The following is a 26,972-nucleotide window of genomic DNA, read 5'->3' as shown; positions in this document are numbered from 1 at the left end:
TATTGTATTGTATTTGCAATTTTTTTGCATTTTCTACCACTGATGAGGCCTTGAAACATTTTACACTAGGCAGCACACTGTTCAGGACATAAGGGCAGAGTTGTTTTTCTATAGTTATTGTTGGCTATTCGGGTTAGCCTTGTTCTCTTAAGAAATCTGAATCATGCATTAGGTTGTTTACTTTCCTAGTACATTTGTGCATGGTGTACAGGGCAATATTAAGAAAAACAAATGGATAGACATGATCTGAGCCTGCACTCTGCAAGGCATGGCACCTTGTTATGGCCCTGGTGCTCTTACGTTCCCAAGCACTTGCTTGAGTAGCTTCTCTAGTATTTTGCATCACATTTTCGTACTCAAACTCCTGTTTATCCTTAAACATCAGGACTGGGTGCTCCAATACACAAAGTAAGAAAAGTCCTGGTATCAAGGAGGTTCTCAAGCATAGATCCATGACACGAGACTCCGGTATCATCCTAGCTCAGAGGCTGTATCATGATGCCGTTCAGAGTGGAACATAGATGCAAACGAAGCTCATACATTTATTTTTTATGAAAATGCACACCAGCGCAAAAATTACATATGCAAATTTCCGAGTTAATGTACAAGCTGTAGAAAGCACAGCTCGGAAACATTGAGAGGAAATTACTGTGCTATATATCTGAGCTATCCTGTCTGGAATCTATGCTCAGGGATTTTCTGAGTGAATCTATTTACTACATACAAATCATTTTCAGGAAGAAACAAAAGCATATTCAACCATCTGCGTCTGCTCTCTGCACCGAGCGGCATCATGAAGTGGCCTCTCGTGGTTGGTTGTGTATAACGGTTGGCTTAAATATGTACGTCGATGTTTCTCAGACAAGATGGGTTCAGCCGGGCAGACCATCCCCGGACCTCCGTCGTACATCTGACTGGACTTCGGACGGATGATCGGGATCCTTTCATAACCATCTCCTCTTCTCTTTTCAGATATGCAACTCTGCCGTGGATGTACCTCATATCTCGGTTCTTCTCCAGTTCGGATGTAGCGTTCATTACTTACATCTCCATAAATTTTGTTTGTGGCCTTTGCACCCTTTTCCTGACACTTCTGCCGAAGTTGCTGTCTGTGATGTCCAAGTCAGAGGTTAGTAAAGTAACTTCAAGGCCAATCACTGTTAACAAAGACAATTCAAAAAGCAATTATTGTGAGCGGATTTTTCTTTTTTGTCTTGCTTCTAATGTTCAGTCAACACTGTAATAGCCTCACAACGGTGGGTTATGTCGTATACGTCATGATACATTATTTCAACGAGGATGATAGCACATTCCCCGTAGATGTGGCCTGACACTGTAATCAAAACACATTACTGTCCGCAGATTTTCGCCAAAGCACACTTTTATTCCGGCAGATGCTGACAGATACAATTGTACAGCCACCAGTACTAGCTTTACAGACACTCGAGTGTCAGCTGCCGTACTTAGCATCACCCCCACAGCCCGATCTGCTCGTTGTTCCCATACTCCGCACCATTGGCTTTCACATCCTCTTTCCTTAAGATTGTTCCTAGTGCAGTCTCTTCTGCATTTCAAGATGAATTCAACTTCTCTAGCCTCGACCAACCCATGCATACTTGGGGGCATAGGTACAAGCCCCTTGTGCCTCCTTGTGCTGCCCTAGCATGATTTTTTTATGCTAAGGAGGCCCCCACCATGTGCCATATTTATAAAGCAGTGTAATGCTTGCATTTAGCCACTTTGTAACCCCTTGTGCCAGGTTATACATGGGCCAGGTATAATGTATGCATGGTGTTCCCACACAGGGAGCCCCAAAAATATGACACAATCAGATTTACAAGATTTCACTGCACCATTTTTTCCGTTATTTTTAACGCCTACTCAGGGCAGGCATTAAAGTGACACTCCCATAGTAACCTATGGACCTCCCTGTGCTTTGCTGGACTAGTGCTATCATTTATGGCACTAATGCACAAAGCGCCACAATACCATTGTTAGACTTGGCATCCTTGGCGTGATCTCCCCAAACTTTTTGCCTCTGCTTCCCAAGTTGTTTCTGTGTGCTGGACCCTGTTTTTCTGTTTTGTTTGCTCTGGACACTTTACCACTGCTGACCAGTACTAAAGTGTAAGTTTTCCCTGTATAACTTATCAGTGTGAATTGGCGTATCCATGACTGGCATATTTGATTTACTGGTAAGTCCCTAGTAAAGTGCACTGGAGGTGCCCAGGGCCTGTAAATCAAATGCTACTAGTGGACCTGCAGCTCTGGTTCTGCTACCCACACTAGTAGCCATGTAAACATGGCTCAGACCTGCCACTGCAGTGTCTGTGTGTGCAGTTTTAAACTGCCAATTTGACTTGCCAAGTGTACCCACTTGCCAGGCCTAAACCTTCCCTTTTTGTACATGTAAGGCACCCCTAAGGTAGGCCCTGGCTAGCCCCATGGGCAGGGTGCAGTATATGTTAAAGGTGGGGCATGTACTGATGTGTTTTACATGTCCTAACAGTGAAATACTGCCAAATTAAGTTTTCACTGTTGCAAAGCCTGTCTCTCTCATAGGTTAACATGGGGGCTGCCTTTAAATATTATTGAAGTACAGATTCCCTTTGGGAGCAGATAGAATTATGGAGTTTAGGGTCTCCGAAGTCACAATTTAAAAATATATATTTTGGAAAAGGTTGTTTTTTTATTGTGTGTTTGAAAATGCCACTTTTTGTGTATTCCCTGTCTGGATCAGTTTCACAGTTGGGCTGTTTGCACCTCTCTTCTAGACAGTGACACAAAGGGAGCCGGGGTGAAGCCTGCATATCCTGATGGGCCATCTGGGATGGAAGGGAGGGGGAGGAGTGGTCACTTACATCCGAAAGGGCTGTGTCTGCCCTCACACAATGAAGTCTCCAACCCCTGGTGTGCGTCTGGGGCCTGGCTTGGGCAAAGCAGGATGTTGTGAACAACAGAGACTGCCCTTTGAAGTAGACCTACTTCAAAGGCAGAAAGGAGTATATGTAGTGGACCCAAAACCCCTGAAAATCAAATTACTTCTGGAACCAAGAAGAACCTCTGCCCGGGAGAAGAGCTGGAGAGCTGGAGGAGGAGTTCTCCCCTTTTGCCTTTGACTGTGCTTTGCTGGGTTGGCGTGCAGTAGCTGCTTCTGCCTGATAGAGGACAAAGACTGACTTTTTTCTGACTTCCCACTGGTGAAGAATCTCCAAGGCCTTGAACTAAGCTTGCCTCTTGTTTTTGAAGTCTCAGGGACATCAAAGACTTCTCTCTGCAGGCACCTGGACTTTCTGCTGAGAGTTCTGCCCTGCAAAGTGGTGCCCTAACCTGTCTCTGGGCCCTTGAAAGGTGAAGCTGGTGGAAAAGGACAGATTCCATGCAAAGACTGCTGTGCGGTGAAACTTTCAAAGCACCACGCGCAATGCGGCTGATAAACAACGCGGCGCCAGCCTCGCAGCTAAAATTGACGCTCTACCTGCATCGGGGCTCGGAGATCGACGCATTGCTGCTGGAGAAATGACATGCAACACCTTCAGCGGCTGCTGTTAATGACTCAAGCTCCATGCAGCGCTGTTTCCTGACAACGTGAGACCGGATTTCAATGCAACATTGCCTGGTGCAAACAATCCACGCAAAGCCTGCCAGGACCCGAGGTGCCAGTCTGGGAATCAACGCATAGCTTTCTTGTGGGAGAGAACGAAGGACGCCCACCGACCCGACTGGAGGAGGAACAACGCACGGTCTCACTTGTAAGTGAGAAATGAACGCATCTTTGGCCTTTTTCGACTCAGTCTCGCATATGCGACTTTATTTTTGGTGCTACCCAGGTACTTTGTGTAACAACAGCATTCTCACTTGTTTCTAAGGATTAGGAATCTTATTATTTTTAAAATTAATATCTTGACTTGTGTATGTTGGATTTTTGTTGTTTTGGTCTTGTTTAAGATAAATATTTAAAAAAAATCTAAACTGGTCTGGTGTCCATTTTGTAGTGTTTCACTGTATTACTGTGTATGGGTACAAATACTTTTCAGATTGCTTCTGAAGTTAAGCCTGTCTGCTCATGCAAAGCTACCAAGGGTGTGAGCAGCAGTTAACTGAGGGTGATTCTCCCTTACCCTAACTAGAGTGAGGGTCTTTGCTTGGACAGAGGGTAACCTGACTGCAACCAAAGACCCCATTTCTAACAACCATCATAAATGATGTTGCTATTCTGATAACATGTGCCATGGTGCACTGTATAGTAAATACAGCGCTACCATGGAGACATTAGGGGGCACAGTGTGACGCAAGAAAAGTGGTGCATCAGAGCATATGCTCAATTTTCTTGTAAATATGCCCCTAAGTTATTCACTTATTTGTTCTTTATATTTATTTATATACCTGTATTCTTATTTATGTTTGCAGTATGATATAGTGCAAGCATGGAAAAAAGTGTTAGTGATATTTTCACTGACATAATCAAAAGTTACAAAATATCATCAGCTGAACAATAACAGTCAGGAGGGTAAATTAAGCTATCAGTTAAATATCGCAGGAAAATCAAATGGGATATGTACAGTTATAGGGACGAAATGTAGCATCAATCAAATAACTCAAAAATAGGGAAAGGGGAGTATCAACAACAGAACAGGCAGGAAGAACATAACTGAGAAATGTGATTATCTTCAGGCAGACTGGATTCTTCAGCTCTTTGTTGAAAGTTCCCAGCGAGGTGGTGTTGCAACTTTGCATAGTTTTGGTACCAGAGAATTCCAGACTCTTTCACACACTACTTAAAAATGATTAAAACACTGACCATTCCTTTTTGAAAGATGGAGGTTTTTGAAGAGGTGTTTCAGAACCACAAAGAGATCTGAGACCACTTGTGTTTTTCAGTTTCAGGGCTAACTACCAGCGCTAGAGGCATGTAGATTGATCCTTGTGCCAAATACATGCTTTCTTGTAGATCATTCTTGCTTTGATAGGCAGACTCTAACATTTAGAGCACTGGATCAATGATCGGATTTTTTTACATTCTGTGATAAAAGGTGCTTCTGCATGTAGTACTGCTTTCAGGTGAAAAAGGTGCATCCTAGGAAGACCAGTAGGACTTGATCTACCACTATCAATTTTGGAAACCACCAATGTTAGACCTGGCAGCCTTAGGGTGGTCATGCCCCAATTTTTTGCCTGCCTCCCTCCACTTTTCTGACACTGTTTCTGCTGGCTTTAGGACTCTGCACAATATATCACTGCTAACTAGTGCTAAAGTGCAAATCCTCTCTCCCTTACACATGGTAACATTGGTTCATCCCCCATTGGCCTATTTGATTTACCTATAAGTCCATAATAAAGTGCACTACATGTAGCCAGGGCCTGTAAATCAAATGCTACTAGTGGCCTGCAGCACTGATTGTTCCACCCACATCAGTAGCCCCTTAACCATGTTTCATGCCTGCCATTGCACGTTTCACTGCCACTTTGACTTGGCATTTAAAAAGTATTTGCCAAGCCTTAACCTCCTCTTTTTCTGCATATAGGTCCCCCCAAGATAGGCCCTAGGTAACCCATAGGGCAGAGTGCTATATAGGTAAAAGGCAGGACATGTACATATGTGTTTTATATGTCCTAGTAGTGAAAAACTCTTAAATTAATTTTACACTACTGTGAGGCCTGCTCCTTTCATAGACTCGCATTAGGACTGCCCTCATATACTTTAAGAGTGGTAGATTCTGATTTGAAATGGGTAACAAGGTCATATTTAGTGTGGCCAGAATGGTAATAGGAAATCCTGGTTATTGGTGAGATTGGATTTTATATTACTATTTTAGAAATGCTACTGTAAGAAAGCGAGCGTTTCTCTGCACTTAAAACTATCTGTGCCTTACAGCCTGTCTCCAATCAACGTCTGGCCTGTGCTGGTTGACAGCTCCCTTGTGCATTTCACCCAGACAACCATAAACACAGGAGACTCAGTCACACCTGCATTCATCTGCATACTGAATGGATCTTCCTGGGCTGGAAGGGTGGATGGAGAGCCTGACACTTACATTTCAAAGGCCAGTGGCCTGCACTCACACAAAGGGAGCAATAACCCTCCCCACTGGGACCCTGGCAGACAGGACTGGGCTGAAAGGGGAACTTGTGCACTTCAAAACTACTCGCTGAAGTCTCCCCCACTTCAAAGGCATTTTTGGGTATATAACCTCTGACCCCACCAACTCTGACACTTCTGGACCTACACCTGCACCCTGTCAGAGGAGCTGCCTGGCTGCCCCAAAAACTCATCTGGGCTGCTTTGCTGAGAAGGACTGCTGCCCTGCTGTTGCCCTGTTGCTTGCTGACCTGCTAGCCTCTGACTTTGCTGGAAGGACTCTGCCTTCCCAAAAAGTGCTCTCCAATGGATTGGATAGAGCTAGCCTCTTGTTTCTGAAGTCTCAGGGCCAACAAAGACCTCATCTCTTCAGTAAACTCCTTTTGCATTGAAAATCCATGCACTGCCTGCAGGAATCAATGCAAAGTCTGCATTGTGACTGAGAAATTGCCGCACAGCCGGTTGAAACGATGCAGCCCCAACTTCCCGACTAGAAATTCGATGCTGCTCCTAGCTTGTGCTGGAAAATTTGATGCATCTCTTACTGGATCGATGCAGCACCTGTCCTTCTTCTAGCGCGTCAAGGATTTTCAATGCATCATCCCTGGACGTCAAAATATCCCTGCATCACAGTGAGGAACCAAGATTGCACACTGAAAAATTATGCAAACCCCTTGCAGCGTGAAAAGAAACAATGCATTATCTGTGCTCCGTCGGAAAACACGATGCAACACCTTATTGTCATTATTTTTGACGCATACCAGGTACTGTGTATAACAAAGAGACAACTGTTTATTTGTAAGGTTTGAGACTTTTTAAAACCTTTTAAAAGTGATATTTCAACTTGTGCTTATTGGATCTTTGTCGTTTTTACCTTATTTTATTCAGATAAATAATATCTATTTTTCTAAACCTGTGTGGTGTATTTTTTAGGTGTTTTCACTGTGTTACTATATGAGTTTTTGCACAAATACTTTAAACATTGCCTTCTCAGTTAAGCTTGACTGCTCAGTGCCAATATACCAGAGGGTTGGCACAGGATCATTTGGATTGTGTGTAACTTACCCTGACTAGGATTGTGGTCCCTACTTGGACAAGGGTCTATGGAGGTCATTCTGACCTCGGCGGTAGAAGACGCTTACAGCCAGCCAGAAGACCGCCATAACACCGCCGCAGCCGCGGTAAACCGCCACGGTCATTCTGACCCGCAACTGGCAAACCGCCAAAAACCCGACATCCACAAAAGTCCGCCACACCAAAGGTCAGCGAAAAAATGGCAATGACCAAACCTCCACCGTCACGCCAACAGAAATACGCCCATACCATTCCGACCCACAAATCCACGCGGCGCTCTTTCAAACGCGGTATTCCATTGGCGGTACACGCCGCCGCGGTCAAAACACACACACACATAGAAAACTCAGCCACATTGGTCAGTTTGAAATACACACACCTGATACACATACTAACACCACACACCCACATCACCCACAAGCCCCTACGACCCAAAATTATTAACGAAGGCTAGAGAGAGAGCACAGAATAGACAATCCCACAACACAGAGGCACACAACACCATCACCCACACAGAATCCACGCACCAAACACCACACACCACCACACGCACCACACTCATCACCACAAACGCCACCCCACACCTCAACCACACCACCCCATGGCACCCCAAAGACACCCCAGGTTCAGTGACGCCGAACTCAGGGTCATGGTGGAGGAAATAGTCTGTGTAGAGCCCTAGCTCTTCGGGGCACAGGTGCAGCACACCACAATTGTCAGGAAGATGGAGCTATGGCAAAGGATAGTGGACAGGGTTAACGCGGTGGGACAGCATCCACGCAATCGGGAGGACATCAGGAAGAGATGGAACGACCTACGGGGAAGGTGCGTTCCATGGTATCAAGGCACAACATTGCGGTGCAGAAGACTGGCGGCGGATCCCCACCTACTCCCCCCGAATTTACCGCATGGGAGGAGGAAGTCTTGAACATCCTGCATCCTGAGGGCCTCGCAGGAGTAGGCGGAGGAATGGACTCTGGTAAGTCAAATCTTCACTACTGCTTCCCACCCCCACCCCACCTGCATGCCAAATCATACCCCCACCCTCACCCCCACCCCCAAAACAGCAACACCTAGCAAAAGGCTCACCATCGCAACCCACCCATCCCAACACCAAGCCCTGCATGCGACCACAAAGCATGGACACCCATCACCAAAGCATGCCCACTACACACACACATCATCCCCACAAGCCACCCTCATAAAAGCCCCCACAAGGAAATGCCTGCACTTGGGTACACGGACACCCACCCATCACACGAAATGCCGCACACAGAAGCAATAACCATACCTTCATACCCCTGCAGGACCCGAACGCCACCACACCGCCACGGAGGGTCCAGAGATGTCCATTCCACCCCCAGAAGAGGCCCCCAGCGATGACAGCAGCTCTGTCTCCCTGGAGCCAGATGACCAGCCCGGCCCATCGGGGACCTCTGGACAGTCGGTTCCCCACAGATAGCCACAGGCTACACCAGACCCAACCCCCTCTGGGAACACCAGCACAGCTCCCACCCAGCTGGCCCATGCCTCTGTCTCCAGGACACGTAAATCAGCGGTGTGTCCACCACTACAGGGCACCCAGGTTGACCCACCACCCCAACAACAACAGGGACCTGGGGGCAGTGGTAGTGGGCACACCGTCCAGGACACAGAGGCCCAGGAACACAGGGGAACTGGGAGGGCTGCTGTGCGACAGTGGGGGGACAGGCCCGGGGAACCGACTCTCCAAGAGGCCCTCTCCTCCATCATGGGAGCATACCACCGCTCCCAGGAGACGATGGCGACGGTACTGGCCCGGTTCCAGGAGATCCAGGAACTGTAGATGGAGGAACGGTACATGGGGTTCAGAGAAGAACTGAGGAACATAGGTTCCGCAATGGGGACCATCGTCGTGGCCCTTACCCAGATCGTCACCACATTGCGGGACCATGTGGCACCCCAAAGGGCCCCTGTCACTAGCCCAGGGCAGGAACAGCCTACCACCTCTGCCGGCGCTAGTGGACAGGAGGCCCCCACACAACGACAGGCCACCAGAACCCCACCTCCTTCAGAAGCAGAACCACCCCGCCAGCGGAACCTGAGATCTCACAAGAAGACAGAGTAGGATTGCAAGACCCCCGCCAGCCTAAGATACCCCCTGATGTCATCCCACTGTCCCACATTGTCACCCTGTCCAACCTTGAACTGCCCCTGCTCCATCCTTCCCCAGGCATATGGACAATGCACCTGTGCGACTGAGAACTGGACTCTGCCATGGACATTACTCCACCCCCACCCATCACCGTTTCCCAATCATGTACCTATATGTAGCACTTAAAATAAATCACTTATTGCACTTAAAATAACAGGAGTCTGCTTGTATTCTTAACAAATGTATTACACATAATGGTGCAATAATGTCCAGTTACTTTGTGATGACAACATACCAATTTCAATAAGCTTTAGTCCATGGGCAAACAAAGCTGAAGTCAGGCAGTGGGTCATACAGCTCTGAAAAGGGAAGGGAAAGTCACAAATCAGTTAACAGGAACTGGGGGGAAACACAGACAGTGGAGACGCATGAGGCCTTAAGTAAATGTAAAATGGCGTGGCTGATTCTTACCTGTGTGCTACTGAAAATATTGTTGTATGACTGTATCCCTGTTGTCCGTGTCGTCCCCGTCGTCTTCCTCCTCTTCACTCTCCACAGGCTCCACAGCTGCTACAACACCACCATCTGGACCATCCTCCTGCAGAAAAGGCACCTGGCGTCGCAAAGCAAGATTGTGAAGCATACAGCAGGCCACGATGATCTGGCACACCTTCTTTGGTGAGTACATTAGGGATCCCCCTGTCATATCCAGGCACCTAAACCTGGCCTTCAGGACCCCAAAGGTCCTTTCTATGATCCTCCTAGTGCGCCCCTGGGCCTCATTGTACCGTTCCTCTGCCCTGGTCCGGGGATTCCTCACTGGGGTCAGTAGCCACGACAGGTTGGGGTAACCAGAGTCACCAATTAGCCACACACGGTGTCTCTGTAGCTGTTCCATCACATAAGGGATGCTGCTTTTTTGCATGACATACGCGTCATGCACTGACCCAGGGAACTTGGCATTTACATGGGAGATGTACTGGTCAGCCACACAGACCACCTGGACATTCATCGAATGATAACTTTTTCTGTTTCTGTACACCTGCTCACTTTCTTTGGGGGGAACCAAAGCCACATGGGTCCCATCAATGGCACCAATGATGTTGGGGATATGTCCAAGGGCATAGAAATCACCCTTCACTGTAGCCAATTCACCCACCTCAGGGAAAATAATGTAGCTCCGCATGTATTTCATCAGGGCAGACAACACTCTGGACAAAACCTTAGAAAACATAGGCTGAGACATCCCAGATGATATGGCCACTGTTGTCTGAAAAGACCCACTTGCCAAAAAATGGAGTACTGACAGAACCTGCACCAGAGGGGGAATCCCTGTGGGTTGGCGGATGGGGGACATCAGGTCTGGCTCCAGCTGGGCACATAGTTCATGTATAGTTGCTCTGTTAAGCCTGTATGTAAGTATGATATGTCGTTCTTCCATTGTCGACAGGTCCACCAGCGGTCGGTACACGGGAGGATTCATCCTTCTCCTCGCAAGTCCCAGCGGACGGTGCCTAGGAAGGACAACATGGAGCACATAGTCAAGCAACCCACAGGTTCGTTCACACAGCTTGCACAGTACACGAATCGCTATGCATTGAAAGGCTTGTATGAGTGGCAATGCAAGGCCTAGGCCTGTGTGACGCAGTAGAAATCATGCCATGGGGGCCCTTGAAATGGCGGCTGCCTGACCTGTGAAGTGTGACAGGGGGATGTGAGGTCACTGCGCTGGCGTGGCACACTGTGGCGGTAGGCGGTCGAAGACCGCGGCGCAAAGCAGCATTGGTTAACATTGAACCCTATGGGTCTCAGGAGCCAATGACGATGTGCGCCGGCGGTCGCGGCACGCACCGCCGCGGTACGCACCGCCGCGGGCGTGACCGCCATTTTCTATCTGATTAATCACTCGAGACCTGATCATCCACAGGAGAGGACCTATACTGCAAGTGCTGCTGTGACCTCGGTCTGGGAGATACAATGGCTGCTGCGACTGGGGAAAGGGCCCCTGCCTTCACTTCCGAAGAATTGTAGAGACTTGTTGATGGGGTCCTCCCCCAGTATGTGCTACTCTACGGTCCTCCAGACCTACAGGTTAGTACACAGGGTGCACGTTGAACGGGCTATGCCTGTGTTGAGTGGGGTGTATGTAAGATGGTGGGGAGGGGAGCGAATGAGGAGTGCAACGCACAAAAGATGAGAGCATGTGCCACATGGCAAGGTTGGGGAGGGGGGGGCCACTCACATTGACCAGGCAGAAAACTGATGCGATTTCCTTTACCACCCTCTACATGTCACATAGGTCAGCGCCCATCAGAAGATCGACATTTGGCGTGCCATCGCCAAGGACGTCCGAGCCCTGGGGGTCCACAACAGACGGGGCACCCACTGCCGAAAGAGGTGGGAGGACATCCGCCGCGGGACCAGAAAGACCGCCGAGTCTCTGCTGGGGATGGCCTCCCAACGTAGGAGGGGTGCCAGCTGCCAATTGACCCCCCTGATGTCCCGGATCCTGGCGGTGGCCTACCCCGATTTGGATGGGCGCGTGAAGACATCACAGCAGACACAATGGGGTGAGTATCAGCACATTCTGCTATCTTTGCGCGCAGTGAAGGTGTCTGGGTGGGGGAGGAGGGCTGTGGCTATCTCCAGGCCAGGGCGCATTCTGTAGGCTAGGCCCCTCCGTTAGACACGGCCCTGTGCCCCCGCCCCCCACCTCTGTAGGGTGCCAAGTACAGCTATCCATGGTCCGGCCTCACCCATGTGTGCATTTGTCGTCCATAGACCTGTAGGCCTAGTCACAATAACTGAGTAGTGTACCCTGATTGCGCGGCCTAGTTCAGGGGGCTTCTGTGTCTGTTCTCTCCGACAACGATGTTGCCAATGCATGCACTCAACCTGTCTTCATTTTCCCCCCCCCCCATTTTCTTTGTCTTCCTGTTCATGTGTGCATTAGCATCATCAGGCGGAGGAGAAGTGGCATCGGCACACGAGGGAACTGCATCTCACATGGCCCCGGAGGGCCATACAACAGACTCCGAGTACACCAGTGAGACGGAGGGCGAGTGGAGCTTCACAACGGGGACCCGTGGAGACGTCAGCGACACCGACACGTCCTCGGAAGGGAGCTCCCTAGCAGTGGCGGCAACATCCTTGCCCACCGCCACAACAGGTACAGCCGCCACCCAGCGCACCAGCCCCGCCCTCCCAGCAGCCCCTCAGCCTTCGCTCCGTGCCCGCTCGCCCAGGAAGGCGGGCATCTCCTTCGCCCCAGGCACCTCAGGCCCTGCCCCAGTTACCCCTGCTGCCCTCAGTGAGGAGGTCATTGACCTCCTCAGGACACTCATTGTTGGGCAGTCTACCCTTTTGAATGCCATCCAGGGTGTAGAAAGGGAGGTGCATCAGAGCAATGCATACCTGGAGGGCATTCATTCGGGTCAGGCTGCCCATCAGCGATCGTTCAACGCTCTGGCCTCAGCACTGACGGCAGCCATTGTCCCTGTCTCCAGCCTCCCTCTTCTGACTCCCTCCACCCAGCCCCAGTCTCCTGTTCCTCTGCCTATCCCATCCACACCATCAGACTAGCCTGCACACACCTCTACACCCAAGGGCAGCTCATCCAGACATAAGCACCACAGATCCCACAAGCATTCACCCAAGCAACATCCAGATGCAGACATGCCAACAGTCACTACCACCTCTGTGTCCCCCACCTCCTCATCTCCCTCCTCCCTCCCTGTGACGTCTCCACTCACACCTGCATGCACACCACCATCAGCCAGTACTTCCATCACCAGCACACCCTCCATTACAGTCCGCACACGTGCAGTCACCACCCCCACTGCCATTTACACGTCCCCTGTGTCCTCTCCCAGTGTGTCTGTCACCCCCTCTTCCAAAGCACACAAACGCAGGCAGCCACCCACCCAACAGCCATCCACCTCACGACAGCCTCCGTCACAAGCACCTGCACCCAAAGACAGCACACTTGACTCTCCTACAACCACATCCTCTTCCTCCACTCCCATACCCACTACACCTACCCGTCCCTGTCCTTCCCAAGTCGTTTTCCTTTCCAACCTTGAGCTCGTTCCAATCACTGACCCACCCCCTCCATCTGGTAAGAGTAAAAAAAGCACCTCAGCCACCACAAGCCCTGCATCTACTGTGACCATAGTGCAGGGCTATTGGAGTCCACCAGCTCCTAGGGCAGGAACATCGGCCAGCAACAAGGGGACAGCCAGCCTACCCCCTGGGACGAGGACAAAAAAAAAAAGGCCCGGCGTGACAAGACTGAGACGGCTGCCACCAAGGACAGTAGCCTTGCCCCGTCACCTGCCACATCATCCAAGGGAGGCAAGGGCCACAGAGCTTCAGCGAAGGAGGGCAAGGGCAGCAGGGCGGAGAAGTCAGGCAGCAGGCGAGCTGCCCAGGAGGGCCCCACCAGCCCCATTCCGGTTGTGACGGACGACACCCACGGGCCCAGGACTCTATCACAGGAGGGCCCCGCGACCGCAAGGTCGGATGGCGAATGAGCGGGAAGTCTTGCCCAGGTCTGGCTCCCTAGACACACAGGACAAGCACCGCCGAACAGGGCCCCGCTGGGACAAGAACCGCTGAACAGGGGCCCGCCGGGACAACAACCGCTGAACAGGGGCCCGCCGGGACAACAACCGCTGAACAGGGGCCCGCCGGGAGGAGCACCGCTGAACAGGGGCCCGCCGGGGCAACAACTGCCGAACAGGGGCCTGCCGGGAGGAGCACCGCTGAACAGGGGCCCGCCGGGACAACAACCGCTGAACAGGGGCCCTCCGGGAGGAGCACCGCTGAACAGGGGCCCGCCGGGACAACAACCGCTGAACAGGGGCCCGCCGGGAGGAGCACCGCTGAACAGGGGCCCGCCGGGACAAGAACCGCTGAACAGGGGCCCGCCGGGACAACAACCGCCGAACAGGGCCCCGCCGGGACAAGAACCGCTGAACAGGGCCCCGCCGGGAGGAGCACCGCTGAACAGGGGCCCGCCGGGACAACAACCGCTGTACAGGGGCCAGCCGGGAGGAGCACTGCTGAACAGGGGCCCGCCGTGACAACAACCGCTGAACAGGGGCCCGCCGGGAGGAGCACTGCTGAACAGGGGCCCGCCGGGACAAGAACCGCTGAACAGGGGCCCGCCGGGAGGAGCACCGCTGAACAGGGGCCCGCCGGGACAAGAACCGCTGAACAGGGGCCTGCTGGGACAAGAACTGCTGAACAGGGGCCCGCCGGGACAAGAACCGCTCCGCTGGGCCCTTCATCTCAAGCACCGCTCCGCTGGGCCCTTCATCTAAAGCACCGCTCCGCTGGGGCCTTCATCTCAAGCACCGCTCCGCTGGGGCCTTCATCTCAAGCACCGCTCCGCTGGGCCCTTCATCTCAAGCACCGCTCTGCTGGGGCCTTCATCTCAAGCACCGCTCCGCTGGGCCCTTCATCTCAAGCCCCGCTCCGCTGGGCCCTTCATCTCAAGCCCCGCTCCGCTGGGGCCTTCATCTCAAGCACCGCTCCGCTGGGCCCTTCATCTCAAGCACCGCTCCGCTGGGCCCCGCCGTCTCTGCACCGCTCCGCTGGGTCCTTCCTGTCAAGCACCGCTCCGCTGGGCCCCGCCGTCTCTGCACCGATCCTCCCTTCATCTCAAGCACCGCTCCGCTGGGCCCCGCCGTCTCTGCACCGCTCCGCTGGGCCCCGCCGTCTCTGTACCGCTCCGCTGGGGCCTTCATCTCAAGCACCGCTGGCCCATTGACAGTGCCAGTTCTGTGTCGAGCAGGGCTTCAGGAAGCACTCTGGGCACCATGCCTCCTCCATTAACAGTGGAGTCGGTAATCCATCTGATGGACTCTGGCTTGGCACTTCCCAGGATGGAACAGTGGGCAAGCCACCCACTGTAGAGACTTGAGAGACTGTGGCTTTGCACTCCCCAGGATTGAACAGTGGGCAAGCCACCCACTGTAGAGACTTGTGAGACTGTGGCTTTGCACTCCCCAGGATGGGACAGTGGACAAGCCACCCACTGTAGGGACTTGAGAGACTGTGGCTTTGCACTCCCCAGGATGGGACAGTGGGCAACCCACCCACTGTAGAGACTTGTGAGACTGTGGCTTTGCACTCCCCAGGATGGGACAGTGGGCATGGAGGCCCCTCGTGAATCTGGCATCAAGGACTCATGTGGCTGAGGTGCCCCCCCTTCCCTTCCCCCTGAGGTGCCTGTAGTTTTATCATCTGATGCCCCAGCAGTGTTCTCTCCAATGGTATCTGGTCTCCTGTGTGGGCTTTGCCCATGTGTTTGTGCACATTGGCCCACGGACTATGGAACTTTGAGGAAATGTGCAGGACTTATTGCCTATGTATATATTGTTGACTATGTTCATTCCTTATTTTTGTATCTTTTATATGGCATATTTCCCATACCTTTAATGGAGCTATTTATACATATATTTTATAGATCATTTTAATTGTGTCTTTGCATTATTCCGGTGGGTTTGGGGGGTGTCACTCTGACTTGTTGCTCAGCATTGGGGTGTAGGTATTTGTGGTGGGGGGGTGGGTGTATGGCGCATGTGTGTGCGCGTAAGCTTTCCTCCTCCCCCCTCCCCTGTGTCGTAGGTGCAGTACTCACCATTGTCGTCTGCGCCGGTGTTCGTACTCCTGGTAGATGAGCAGGTAGACAATAGCTGGTAGGATGTTTAATTCGGGTTCCATGTTGTCCTCCTTCCTCGTGGAGTGTGTATAGGTGAGCGTTTTCCCGTTCGTAGTCTGTTTCTGCCGTGTTTTTATCGGCGGGGCTCCCGCCCCGGAAAAGGTGGCGGATTGGTGAGTTGTGATAGGGTGGGCGGTACATTGTCTGCCGCCTGCCTGTTGGCGGTGACCGCCGCGCTGTTTGTCTGTCCCGCCGTGGCGGTCGGAGTGTTAAAGTAGCTGGCTGTGTTGGCGGTTCCCGCCAGGGTCAGAATTCCTTTTTTTGGACCGCCTGCCTGTTGGCGGGTTGGCCGCCGCTTTATCACCGCCCGCCAGGGTCAGAATGACCCCCTATATGTCTGTCAACTAGAGACCCCATTTCTAACAACCAAAAATTGAACTAGAATCATAGGGGCAGATTTATCATTTGTTAACGCAGTGCAACACAGCAAGCCACCTTGCTGTGCTGCACTGCATAAAAGGGAAAGGACAGGGCTGTGCTGTATTTACCATTATATGGCACATTCCTGTCTTTTCCTAGCACTGGCCATTTTGTCTGCCTAACACCAACACTGGTACTCTTGTGTCATGTTCAAGAGTGTCTGCATTGTAGGCAGGATTGTTTTTGTGTAGGAAGAAACACCTTCCTGCACAAAAGTAATCCTGAGAGGCTTTTTCCTTTTTCTTTGTGTGCTTCAGAAAGCAGCACTTGTAGAAAGAGGGACAATGAGGAGAAATACATGTTTCTCCTCATTATGCCTCATCTGGGGAGGCGTAGCATTTTGATGCAATCCCAAGCCTACCACTAATGGCAAATCTGGGAATGCACCAAAATCCATGGGTGGATCCCTGGGAACACCCACACCCCACCAATGGCATGCCTCTCTACTGCAGAGTAATGCAAGGCAACAATTTGCCCTGTGTTGCATTACTCTAGATTTATATAAATAAATAAATCTCACTCAGAGTTTGTGTCACCCTTGCACCCCCCCTTGCATGATGAAAGGGTGACACAAAACCTCAATAAATATGGCCCCTAATGTCTTGCTCTGGGATAACTTGATGAATCTACCCCAGTACTCTAAATTGGTAGATGCGTGCTTGGCCATCACATTTATTTCTGTTTGATGGCTGACCCTCTTGTCAACAATGAAACCTAAGGATGTAGCTCTGACAACCATTAAAGGTTTGCAATCTAATACCTCATAGAAAATTAGAAGTGGAAGCATTGAGTACAAAGATGAAACTAAAATAAACTCTTTTATTGGGGAATTACATTTCAGGAGGTGTTTTGTCTTCCAAAACTCAACTTTTTGCAATGTTTGTGGAAGAAGGGAACACCTTTGGATAGGAAATCACGAGCTGGATCTGTGTATTTTTTTAATATTAATGATGGATGGTTCCCAAATTCTTACATAGAATGCTGAGAGGTTCAGCATATAGATTGAAAAGAGCTGGATCCTATAATGAATGTTGGGTGTCCCCATGAATAAAAGTAAGCATGGTGCAGAAGCAGATATTGATCTGCTGGGACTGGTTTGTTAGATAAGAGGTGAGCCATCAGAGGACATGAAGAATCCTAATAGGCACAGTCAGTGGCAGACTCTACTTTTAGCAGAGAGGGGGTGGTCGGGACATAAATGCACACGGAAACACTCACTCACACTCATGCATTCACACATGCATGCACACATCCATTCACAACATTCACTCTCAAATACTCATGCACACACCAAACATTAAAAGTAAAAGCATACTTACCTGCATGCACTGGTGCTCTGTCTCAGAGATCCCGGGGGGAGTGGAACTGCTGTATAGAAAGTGCATCATCAACTTCTTGTTGCCAAGCCATTTCTAAGCTAAAGCCCTCGCTGAAACCTCACTAGAATGTATCCAAAAGGCTGTTAGCAGTGATATGTTGTGTAAGTTGTACATCCACACATGTTACAGTAACTTTAGCAAGGAAAAATAAAATGTACACAGGGTACACTTATTTGATTATTTGAATCCTCTGAGGCTGCCAAATGCTATTTCAACAAAGGAGTATATTTTGAGGAAATGTGGGAACACACTTTGTACACAAGACTGGCTCACTAAATCAGTCCAGTAATATAAAAACTGTTAGAATACGTTTGTAGTATTATTCCACAGGGTAGGATCCTTGAAATTATATGTAAGTCTGAATTTAGTAGAGATATTCAGTAGATAGAGTGTGAATGTTCAGTCACTTCCTCTCAGATTTTCTGGTGATGTTGAGGTCCTGTCTAGACTGATAGCAGTAGTGATAATGCAATGGAGGTACCATTCTGATTGAAGGACTTGACAAGATGACTCCATCCTGCATGATAATGAGCAAATCCATGTTGAATTAAGACATATCTGCAGTCAAAAGATGTGGAACTTTGGCACAACAGGCAAGGTAGCAATGACTTGGTTTTACACATTTATCATTCAAACAATTGACAAACCAGGTGGACTTGTCAGAGGAATTCTAACTAGTGGTGTTATATTGTGGTCTATGTAATGATTTCCAAAACACTGTTAACCAAGTGCTACACACCCCTGCTAAGTCTGGTCTTATGGAACTAACCCTGTGGTTGTAATATTGTGCGCATGTTGGAAAATGGGTTATTGGTAAGGGCAGGTAGGTACCTACACCTAGCAACAAGCCACTAACCTCCACTTAGGTCCAGTTAGGTCTCAGTAAATTAACCCCAGCTCAACCCTTGGTAGCTTGGCAACGAGCGTCAAGGCTTAACTTAGGAGACAGTGTGTAAAGCATTCAAATATCACAAAACAGTAATTAAATAAAACACAGGAAACAGTTTAAAAATCCAAAACCAATTTATAAAAATAGTTTATATTTTTATCTTTAAAATGACACAAAAACGAATAAAATCGGATAAAGGGAACCGGAGATATGAATTTTTAAAGAATTATTATTTTTCTAGCGCTTAGAAACAAAAAGCGCCAATCGGGTCATCTGGTTGCACCTCGACCGGGGCAAAGTCAAAGTTTCAGGCCGACTGCGATGGAGCCCTGCTCGGCTACAGGTCGCGGGAGGCCTCGGTTAAAAAGTTACCTTCTGACTTAGTCTTTATTTTGAAGATTTTCTTCAGCGGGACGAACCTGCCAGTCCTATCCGACCTCCTGGAGCCCTTCTCCGGATACGCGATGCTGAATTCCTCGGTGGAGATTTTTACCTTCGGACTTAGTCGTTTTTTCGAGGTGAAAATCCTTCGACCGGGGTAAACCTGGATCTTGATCCGACGTCCATGGAGCCCTTCTCGGATACGATGGCTGGGAGGTCCCGGTCAACTTTTTACCTTCGGACTTAGTCTCTTTTTCTGAGAGTTTTCTTTACCGGGATGAACCACCAAATCAGGCCGGGTCGCGGTTGAGGCAAGCCGGCTAGAATTTCTGCGGTGGGTCGGTCCCTCTATGGAGCTTTTTTACAAAAATTCTCAAATCTTCTCCAAACTTCTGGGGCTTCACCCAGATGTTCTTTTAAGGTTCTTTTGGGGTCCACAGCTCACCCCAAGGGTCCAGAAGTTCTACCACTCCCAGAATGCACCTGGCGCAAACTCCTTTTTGGCCACTGGACAGTGGTCAGCTGGTAACTTTCTTCAGGAGTTGGTGCAGGGGACTCTGGATAGCAATTTTTCACCTGTAGCAAACAGGGAGTCCCTCCTTGAACCAGTTGAAGCCAGGCAAAGTCCTTCTTGTGGTGAAGCCCAAGTGTGCAGCTGGTGCAGTCCTTCTGAGTGCAGGTTCCAGGTGCAGGCCAGGGGTCCAGCAGGGCAGTCCTTCTTCTCCTTTAGTTCTTTTCTTGTTGAAATCTGGTGGGGATCTGAGGCGTGGGTGCAGGTCTGCCAGTTTTATCCTTGCTCCTGGGTGAAAAGCAGGGGGGTCCTGGTTCTCCAATCAGGTACAGGGTCGTCCCCCTGTGATGACCACTTCCTGGAAAGTGTGGCAAAAATCCATCCCAGAAGGCAACATTCTCTAAAAATCCAACATGGCTGAATCTGATTTTTGGAGGTTACATCTGGCTGAGATCACCCACTGGTGTGGCTAAAAATCATAAACACACCCCTCTCCTGCCCTCTCCTAATCTAACCAAGGGGGCACCTAGTTGTCTGGGGTTGCAGGATGTGGGGGTGTTGCTGGTTGCTCCAAATGTCTTTCTCTGCTTTTGAAGACCAGTTTGGCAGCCCTCCCCCTTCCTGCCTCACCATCTGCTGAGGGGAGATTCTCTCCCACAGGCACATTCCTTTGTGTGAAGCCAGGCCACTTCACACCTCATCAAGGCAGCTTGGCTAAGCTGCTGCAGGCTGGCCAATCAGAGCACAGCAGCAAAAACAATGCAGGGCTGAAATTGGCAACTTTTTAGGTAAAGTCTAAAACTTTTTACCTGAACAAGTTATATTAAATCCAACAACTGGAAGTTGTGGGATTTATTACAACAATTAATTTGATACCAAATTCTTGGTATGCAACATTTAAGGAGACTTTAAAATTTAAAATAAAGTCTCCCCATTCTAGCCTATGAAGGCCATTTACTACAATGAGGGAAAAACGAATTTGGCTGTTTTTACCTCACCAGGGCTTATAAAACTATTTTTATAAAGTCCCTGCTTATAGTTACATGGCACCCAGCCCTAGGGGCACATTGGGCACACCTTAGGGGTGACTTATATGTAAAAATAAGGTAGTTTAAGACTTTGGAACTACTTTTAATTCCAAAGTCGAATTTGCATATAACTTTAATTTAAAAGCAGCCAGCAAGGCAGGCCTACCTTTAAAATGACACTGGGCACCTCAGCAGTGCACCTATGGGTGCACTACCTATGCTGTGGTCCCTAAACCTACATGCCCTACCATATACTAGGGACTTATAGGTAGGTTAACTTAGCCAATTATAATTAGCCTAATTTGCATATTGATTTTACACAGAGCACAGGCCCTGGGACTGGTTAGCAGTACCCAGGGCACCATCAGAGTCAGGAAAACACCAGCAAAAAGTGGAAAATGGGGGCAAAAAGATAGGGGGCCTCTGCAATCAGCCCTGTTTTCTCACAGCGCATGAATGACGTTTCCATACAAATGTACAGTAGATCCAAGAACAGAACACTAGGACCCACTCCTACCCCCATGCACCTGTGTCACACTCTAATACAGACCTAATGCAGATAGTCAGACACTCTGGCCCTCTCTTTTCAAGTAAATGTAGTCATTGCCATTCTAAAGGTTTGGTGTGTACTGCAGAGGCAACAACTTCATTGAACAGACATGCCCAGGTTCCCAGTTCGAAATCTCAGCAAGCTTAGAAATAAGTACACTAGTTTTGTGTGCTCGTCTAGCTGATATACCATACTTCTAATTTATTTGTGCTTCCCCCCATTCTTTGCTGCCTGTTCATTTAGTTAGTGCATCATCATACCTTACTATTGACTACCTCTTTAATCTGGGAGCCCCAGGCAGCTATGCAGACCAGCACTTTGCTTAGCAGCTCTTCATCCCATTTCTGTTGAATAAGCAACGGTCACCATCATGTCAGTGAATGGATCCAGGTTGACGTCTGGTTCCTTAACTCATGAATGCATTCCTGTAAACATGCAAATACAAGACCTCCAAGAACATATACATTGTGATATTTTTGGGTGAGAGCAAATATATGTTGTCATGGGATGTAGCCAATCAGGCATCCAGTCTATGGCAGAGGGCAGAAGGGTATCTATTCTCAATCTATTGGATGGGGCTGCTTGTGGTAAGGGTGGGCACAGAAGTCTGTGATTGCCATAGAACACAGACGCACCATCACACAAGCCCTCATTGCTAGCAGGCTGGACTATGCCACACGCTCTATGCCGTAATCTCCAAACAAGTCCTGCACTAACTTCAGAGCATCCAAAATACTGCCACAAGATCCATACTCAACCTCCAATGCCACATCCATATTACACCTCACCTCAAAGAGATTCACTGGCTTTCCATTCACAACCGCGGCCAACTTAAACTGCTGGCACACACATACAAAGCTATACTCCACACCGACCACCATAACTCAACAGTGACATACACTTCCACAAGCCAATCAGACACCTACGCTGTACTTCACTCACACTTGCACATACCCCACACATCCGCAAAACCAGAGCAGGATGTTCCTCATTCTTCTACATTCCACCAAACTATGGAACAACCTCCCTCATCACCCCAGAGCTTCCTTCTCACGTCTTCAGTTCCACAAGAGGCTGAGAACCTTTCTCTTTGAATAACACCACAGGGACTACGTGCCTACATACCTACTCAAGTGCCTGGATACCCTCATGGAGTATTAGTGTTCTATACTAATTAACATTACATAGCAATTTGGATGTCTTCTTCTTAAGGCCTATTGCTCTGCAAGTAGCGTATGTTCCTATATGTGTTAAAGCAAATTGTTAAAACTATACCAAGTATGGATGGTGCCATGGCAGATTTTTAGTGTATCCACATGAGGTGCATTTTCATTTTAACTGGACATCGTTTAGTAAGTGGTTATTCTCCAAATTCTGCTTAGGACCGGATCTTCTGCAGCAACTATGGATACCACTGTCACAGTGTACTGGGGATATTTTCCAGAGGCTGTGTACCTTTACTACAAACTATATCATTCCATAACTGCATATGGGCACAGTAATGCACACACATTTGTTTGAGTTCTGTTTTGGAACCCCGCACAGTTCCATCCCACATATATACTATGCAATATCACTGCTCAGTGCAGGCCACAACAGAAATACTGGAATTAAATTGTACGTGGCAATTGTACAGCACACACTCTCATGCATTGCCATGCACTAGAGGAGGTAAATAATTTACAACCAAATTTGATGGCATGAGACCTAACTAGAGTTATATAAAATATCATGTTATTTTTTTAATATTGTAATAGGTAAAATTTTCATTATAGTGACATAATCTCACATCATCACTTGAATTTCACGTTATGCTTGCTGCACTAAATTCCTGAAATTAGGCCACTGCACGATGAACTGGAACATGAGTGGCTGTTGTTGTCTGGACTTTTTTATGCTGTTTTTGCTTGAAAAGCATGTCGGACATTAGAATACAATGGGTCAGATCTACAAGAATGTGGGGTAAAGGTCCTGATGCGCCACTTTTCTTGTGCCACCCCTGCCTAACCTAACGACACCATGGTTGCACCGTATTTACAAAATGGTGCACGATGGCACTCGTTTCCACAATAGCATCATAATGTATGGCTCTAGTGCAGCAAAATATTAGGGAGGCCCTTAGGTTTCTATGGGCCCGTCATTTTAACTCCTACCCAGAGAAGGCATTATAAATGACAGAAAAAATGTTGCAGTGAAATCATGTAGATTTCATTTGTTAGACCTGGCTTTTTAACAGGGTCATCCCTAAACTTTTTGCCTCCTTCCTCCTATTTTTTCTGACCTGTTGTTGTTGGCTTTTGACCTCTGGGCACTTTACCACTGCTAACCAGTGCTAAAGTGCATATGCTCTCTGTGTAAATTGTACTATTGATTGGTTTATCCATGATTGGCTATTTAATTTACTTATAAGTCCCTAGTAGAGTGCACTATATGTGCCTAGGGCCTGTTGATTAAATGCTGCTAGTGGGCCTGCAGCACTGGTTGTGCCACCCACTTCAGTAGCCCCTTAACCTTGTCTCAGGCCTGCCATTGCAAGTCCTGTGTGTGCAGTTTCACTGCCACTTCGACTTGGCATTTAAAAGTACTTGCCAAGCCTAGAACTCCCCTTTTTCTACATATAAGTCACCCCTAATGTGCGCCCTAGGTAACCCCTAGAGCAGGGTGCTGTGTGGGTAAAAGGCAGGACATGTACCTGTGTGGTTATATGTCCTGGTAGTGTTAAACTCCTAAATTCGTTTTTACACTACTGTGAGGACTGCTCCCTTCATAGGCTAACATTGGGGCTGCCCTCATACATTGTTGAAGTGGCAGCTGCTGATCTGAAAGGAGCAGGAAGGTCATATTTAGTATGGCCAGAATGGTAATACAAAATCCTGCTGACTGGTGAAGTCGAATTTAATATTACTATTCTAGAAATACCACTTTTAGAAAGTGAGCATTTCTTTGCACTTAAATCTTTCTGTGCCCTTCAATCTACGTCTGGCTAGGTTTAGTTGACACCTCTTTGTGCATTCACTCAGACACACCCCAAACACAGGATACTCAGCCTCACTTGCATACATCTGCATTTTGAATGGGTCTTCCTGGACTGGGAGGGTGGAGGGCCTGCCCTCACACAAAGGACTGCCACACCCCCTACTGGGACTCTGGCAGACAGGATTGAACTGAAAGGGGGCTTGGTGCATTTCTTAGACACTCTTTGAAGTCACCCCCACTTCAAAGGCACAATTTAGTATAAAACAGGAACTCTGCCCTACCTCATTAGACACTTGCTGGAGAAGAAACCTGAACCAGAAACTACATCCTGCCAAGAAGAACAGCCTGGCTGCTCAAAGGACTCACCTGTCTGCTTTTCTACAAAGGACTGCTGCCTTGCTGTTGGCCTGCTGCCTTGCTGAACTGCCTGGCTGCTTAAAAGACTCACCTGTCTGCTTTTCTACGAAGGACTGCTGCCTTTCTGTTGGCCTGCTGCCTTGCTGAACTCTTGTCTGGCTGTAAAAGTGCTCTCCAAGGGCTTGGATAGAGCTTGCCTCCTGTTTCCTGAAGTCTCAGGACCAAAAAGACTTCTCTCTTTCACTGGGACGCTTCGTGCGCCGAAAATTTCGACGCACAGCTTGTTCCGCAGCGAGAAAAACGCTGCACACCGCCGCTGGTCAACGCGACGCCTTCGGGACGACCGGAACTTTGACGCATGGCCTCGCAAGAACAACGGCGCCCGACTTCCAGAGGAGAAATCGACGCAACGCCTGCCGTGAGATCGAAACTTTGACGCACTGCCCCGCGGAACGACACGCAGCCGGAAAACAAGCAGGAGAATCCACGCACAGACCCGGGACATCTGGTAATCCCTGCGACCCATAGAAGGAGACGTTCCGCGTGCCGGAAAACGACGCACGTCTTCCCCGAGTGAAAAATAACGACGCAAGTCCGTGTGTGAAAGGGCGTAACCGACGCACACACCATTTTTCCATGCATCTCCTCTTCTGCGGCCCTCTGCGGAGATTTTCCACCAGAAACCAGGTACTTTGTGCTTGAAAGAGACTTTGTTTGCTTTTTAAAGACTTAAGACACTTTATATCACTTTTCAGTGATATCTTTACAAATTCATATTGCATCTTTGATCGTTTTGACCTGCAAATACCCAGATAAATATTATATATTTTTCTAAACACTGTGTGGTGTATTTTTGTGGTGTTATATTACGGTATTGTATGATTTATTGCACAAATGCTTTACACATTGCCTTCTAAGTTAAGCCTGACTGCTCGTGCCAAGCTACCAGAGGGTGGACACAGGCTGATTTTGGATTGTGTGTGACTTACCCTGACTAGAGTGAGGGTTCTTGCTTGGACACAGGGCAACCTGACTGCCAACCAAAAACCCAATTTCTAACATCATTGCGCTATTTTTTGCAGCCTTGTGCATGGGAATGCCCTCCTTGCATATATAATTCCTGATGCAGGTATAATGTGGTGCAAGGGGTTACAAAGTGGCGCAATGCTAGCCACTTCGTAAATTTGGCACAGGGAAATGGCCTTCTTAACGTCACATTAGCGTAAAAAGAATGTGTATGCTAGGAGGCACAAGGGCTTTGTAAATGTGGTTCATTGTATGCTAAAATATAACGGTAAATGCTAGTTGATATTTCACTTAATGTTTGTGGAATTTTGCGTAATTACGCGAATGCAAATTACACGAATTTCACTTACTTCTAATTTTCATAAAGTTTCAGTGAAAAGTGTTTCTCTAAAATACATGTTATACATAATGTTTATCGACCGCTTTTAAAATTATGTTCTCTACGAATGCCACATTATTAATCTGTGTGTGAAGTGAAATAGTTTAGATAATACCTTCATTTATAAAAGTGATAACGTTTTAATTTACATTCTTTAACATGGCCAACCTTTACATTTGGTTGCTGCTTAGTTTCAAATGGCATTGTTGACACATATGTCCCTCACTTTGATTATACTTCTCTAAACCTGCAACTCTTCTCTCTTTTCTCTTCAGAATTTGACATATATTTATAGTATCCTCAGATGGGCCTTTCTAATTTTCCCACAATTCTGTCTGGGGCAAGGGCTAATGGAGCTCTCGTACAACCAGGCGAAGTTCGACCTGACCAGTAGCTTTGGGATAGATTCTTACGTCAGCCCCTTTCAGATGGACTTCCTGGGCTGGATATTCGTGGCTATGGCCCTGCAGGGCAGCCTTTTGCTTCTCCTGAGACTTTTACTACACTGGGATCTGCTGCAAAACCAACGGTAAGCCTATTTACTTACACCACTTAAATCCGAGACTGGTGTTGACCCACTTTCTGACAAATATGAAAGCCTTACATTAAGCCATATCTTGTTAAAGTCCAAAAAGATAGTGCTCTGCTTGCCGATAATGTATTCTGCTCTAATGAGACAGTCCGCTTATGTCTCTATTCCTTTCTCTGGAACTGGGGATTTCTAAAGCTAAGTTTCTTGATCGCAGAAAGTGCACTCAGCAAATCATTTATCAGACTGTTTTGGAATTTTATTTCATGACTGTGGCACTGCCAAGTTCAGTCTTTATAAAGAAATGTTGCTGCTATGTACATTTTCTTTACCTTTTGCAAGGGCATGATGGAGAATAGAAACAAGAATGTTTGTGCATAGTCCAGTGCTTAATCTGAGCTAATGTTTTCTGGAGTTACGCACCAGTACCTATTTCATAACACCGGCACATATTTATGATGGTCCACCAATCCGTGGCACTTCCAGTCTATTTGAAAAAGAGCACGAGTAAATGGTTTAACAATTCTCTATAC

General features: G+C 48.4%; 1 protein-coding gene across 1 annotated transcript in view; it reads left to right on the top strand.

The window, feature by feature from the left end:
- ABCA13 (ATP binding cassette subfamily A member 13) overlaps window positions 1-26,972 on the top strand; it is a 2,435,905-nt gene that overhangs the window by 1,877,557 nt on the left and 531,376 nt on the right. Inside the window, exons 43-44 of the mRNA XM_069216941.1 lie at window positions 973-1,129; window positions 26,186-26,439. Of these exons, the coding sequence (XP_069073042.1) occupies window positions 973-1,129; window positions 26,186-26,439 (411 nt within the window). The remainder of the gene's footprint in view (window positions 1-972; window positions 1,130-26,185; window positions 26,440-26,972) is intronic.

Source organism: Pleurodeles waltl, chromosome 2_1 (assembly GCF_031143425.1).
Source record: "Pleurodeles waltl isolate 20211129_DDA chromosome 2_1, aPleWal1.hap1.20221129, whole genome shotgun sequence".
Classification (NCBI taxonomy): domain Eukaryota; kingdom Metazoa; phylum Chordata; class Amphibia; order Caudata; family Salamandridae; genus Pleurodeles; species Pleurodeles waltl.
The sequence above is the reverse complement of the archived record's forward strand: the minus strand, read 5'-3'. Positions and strand labels throughout refer to the sequence as shown.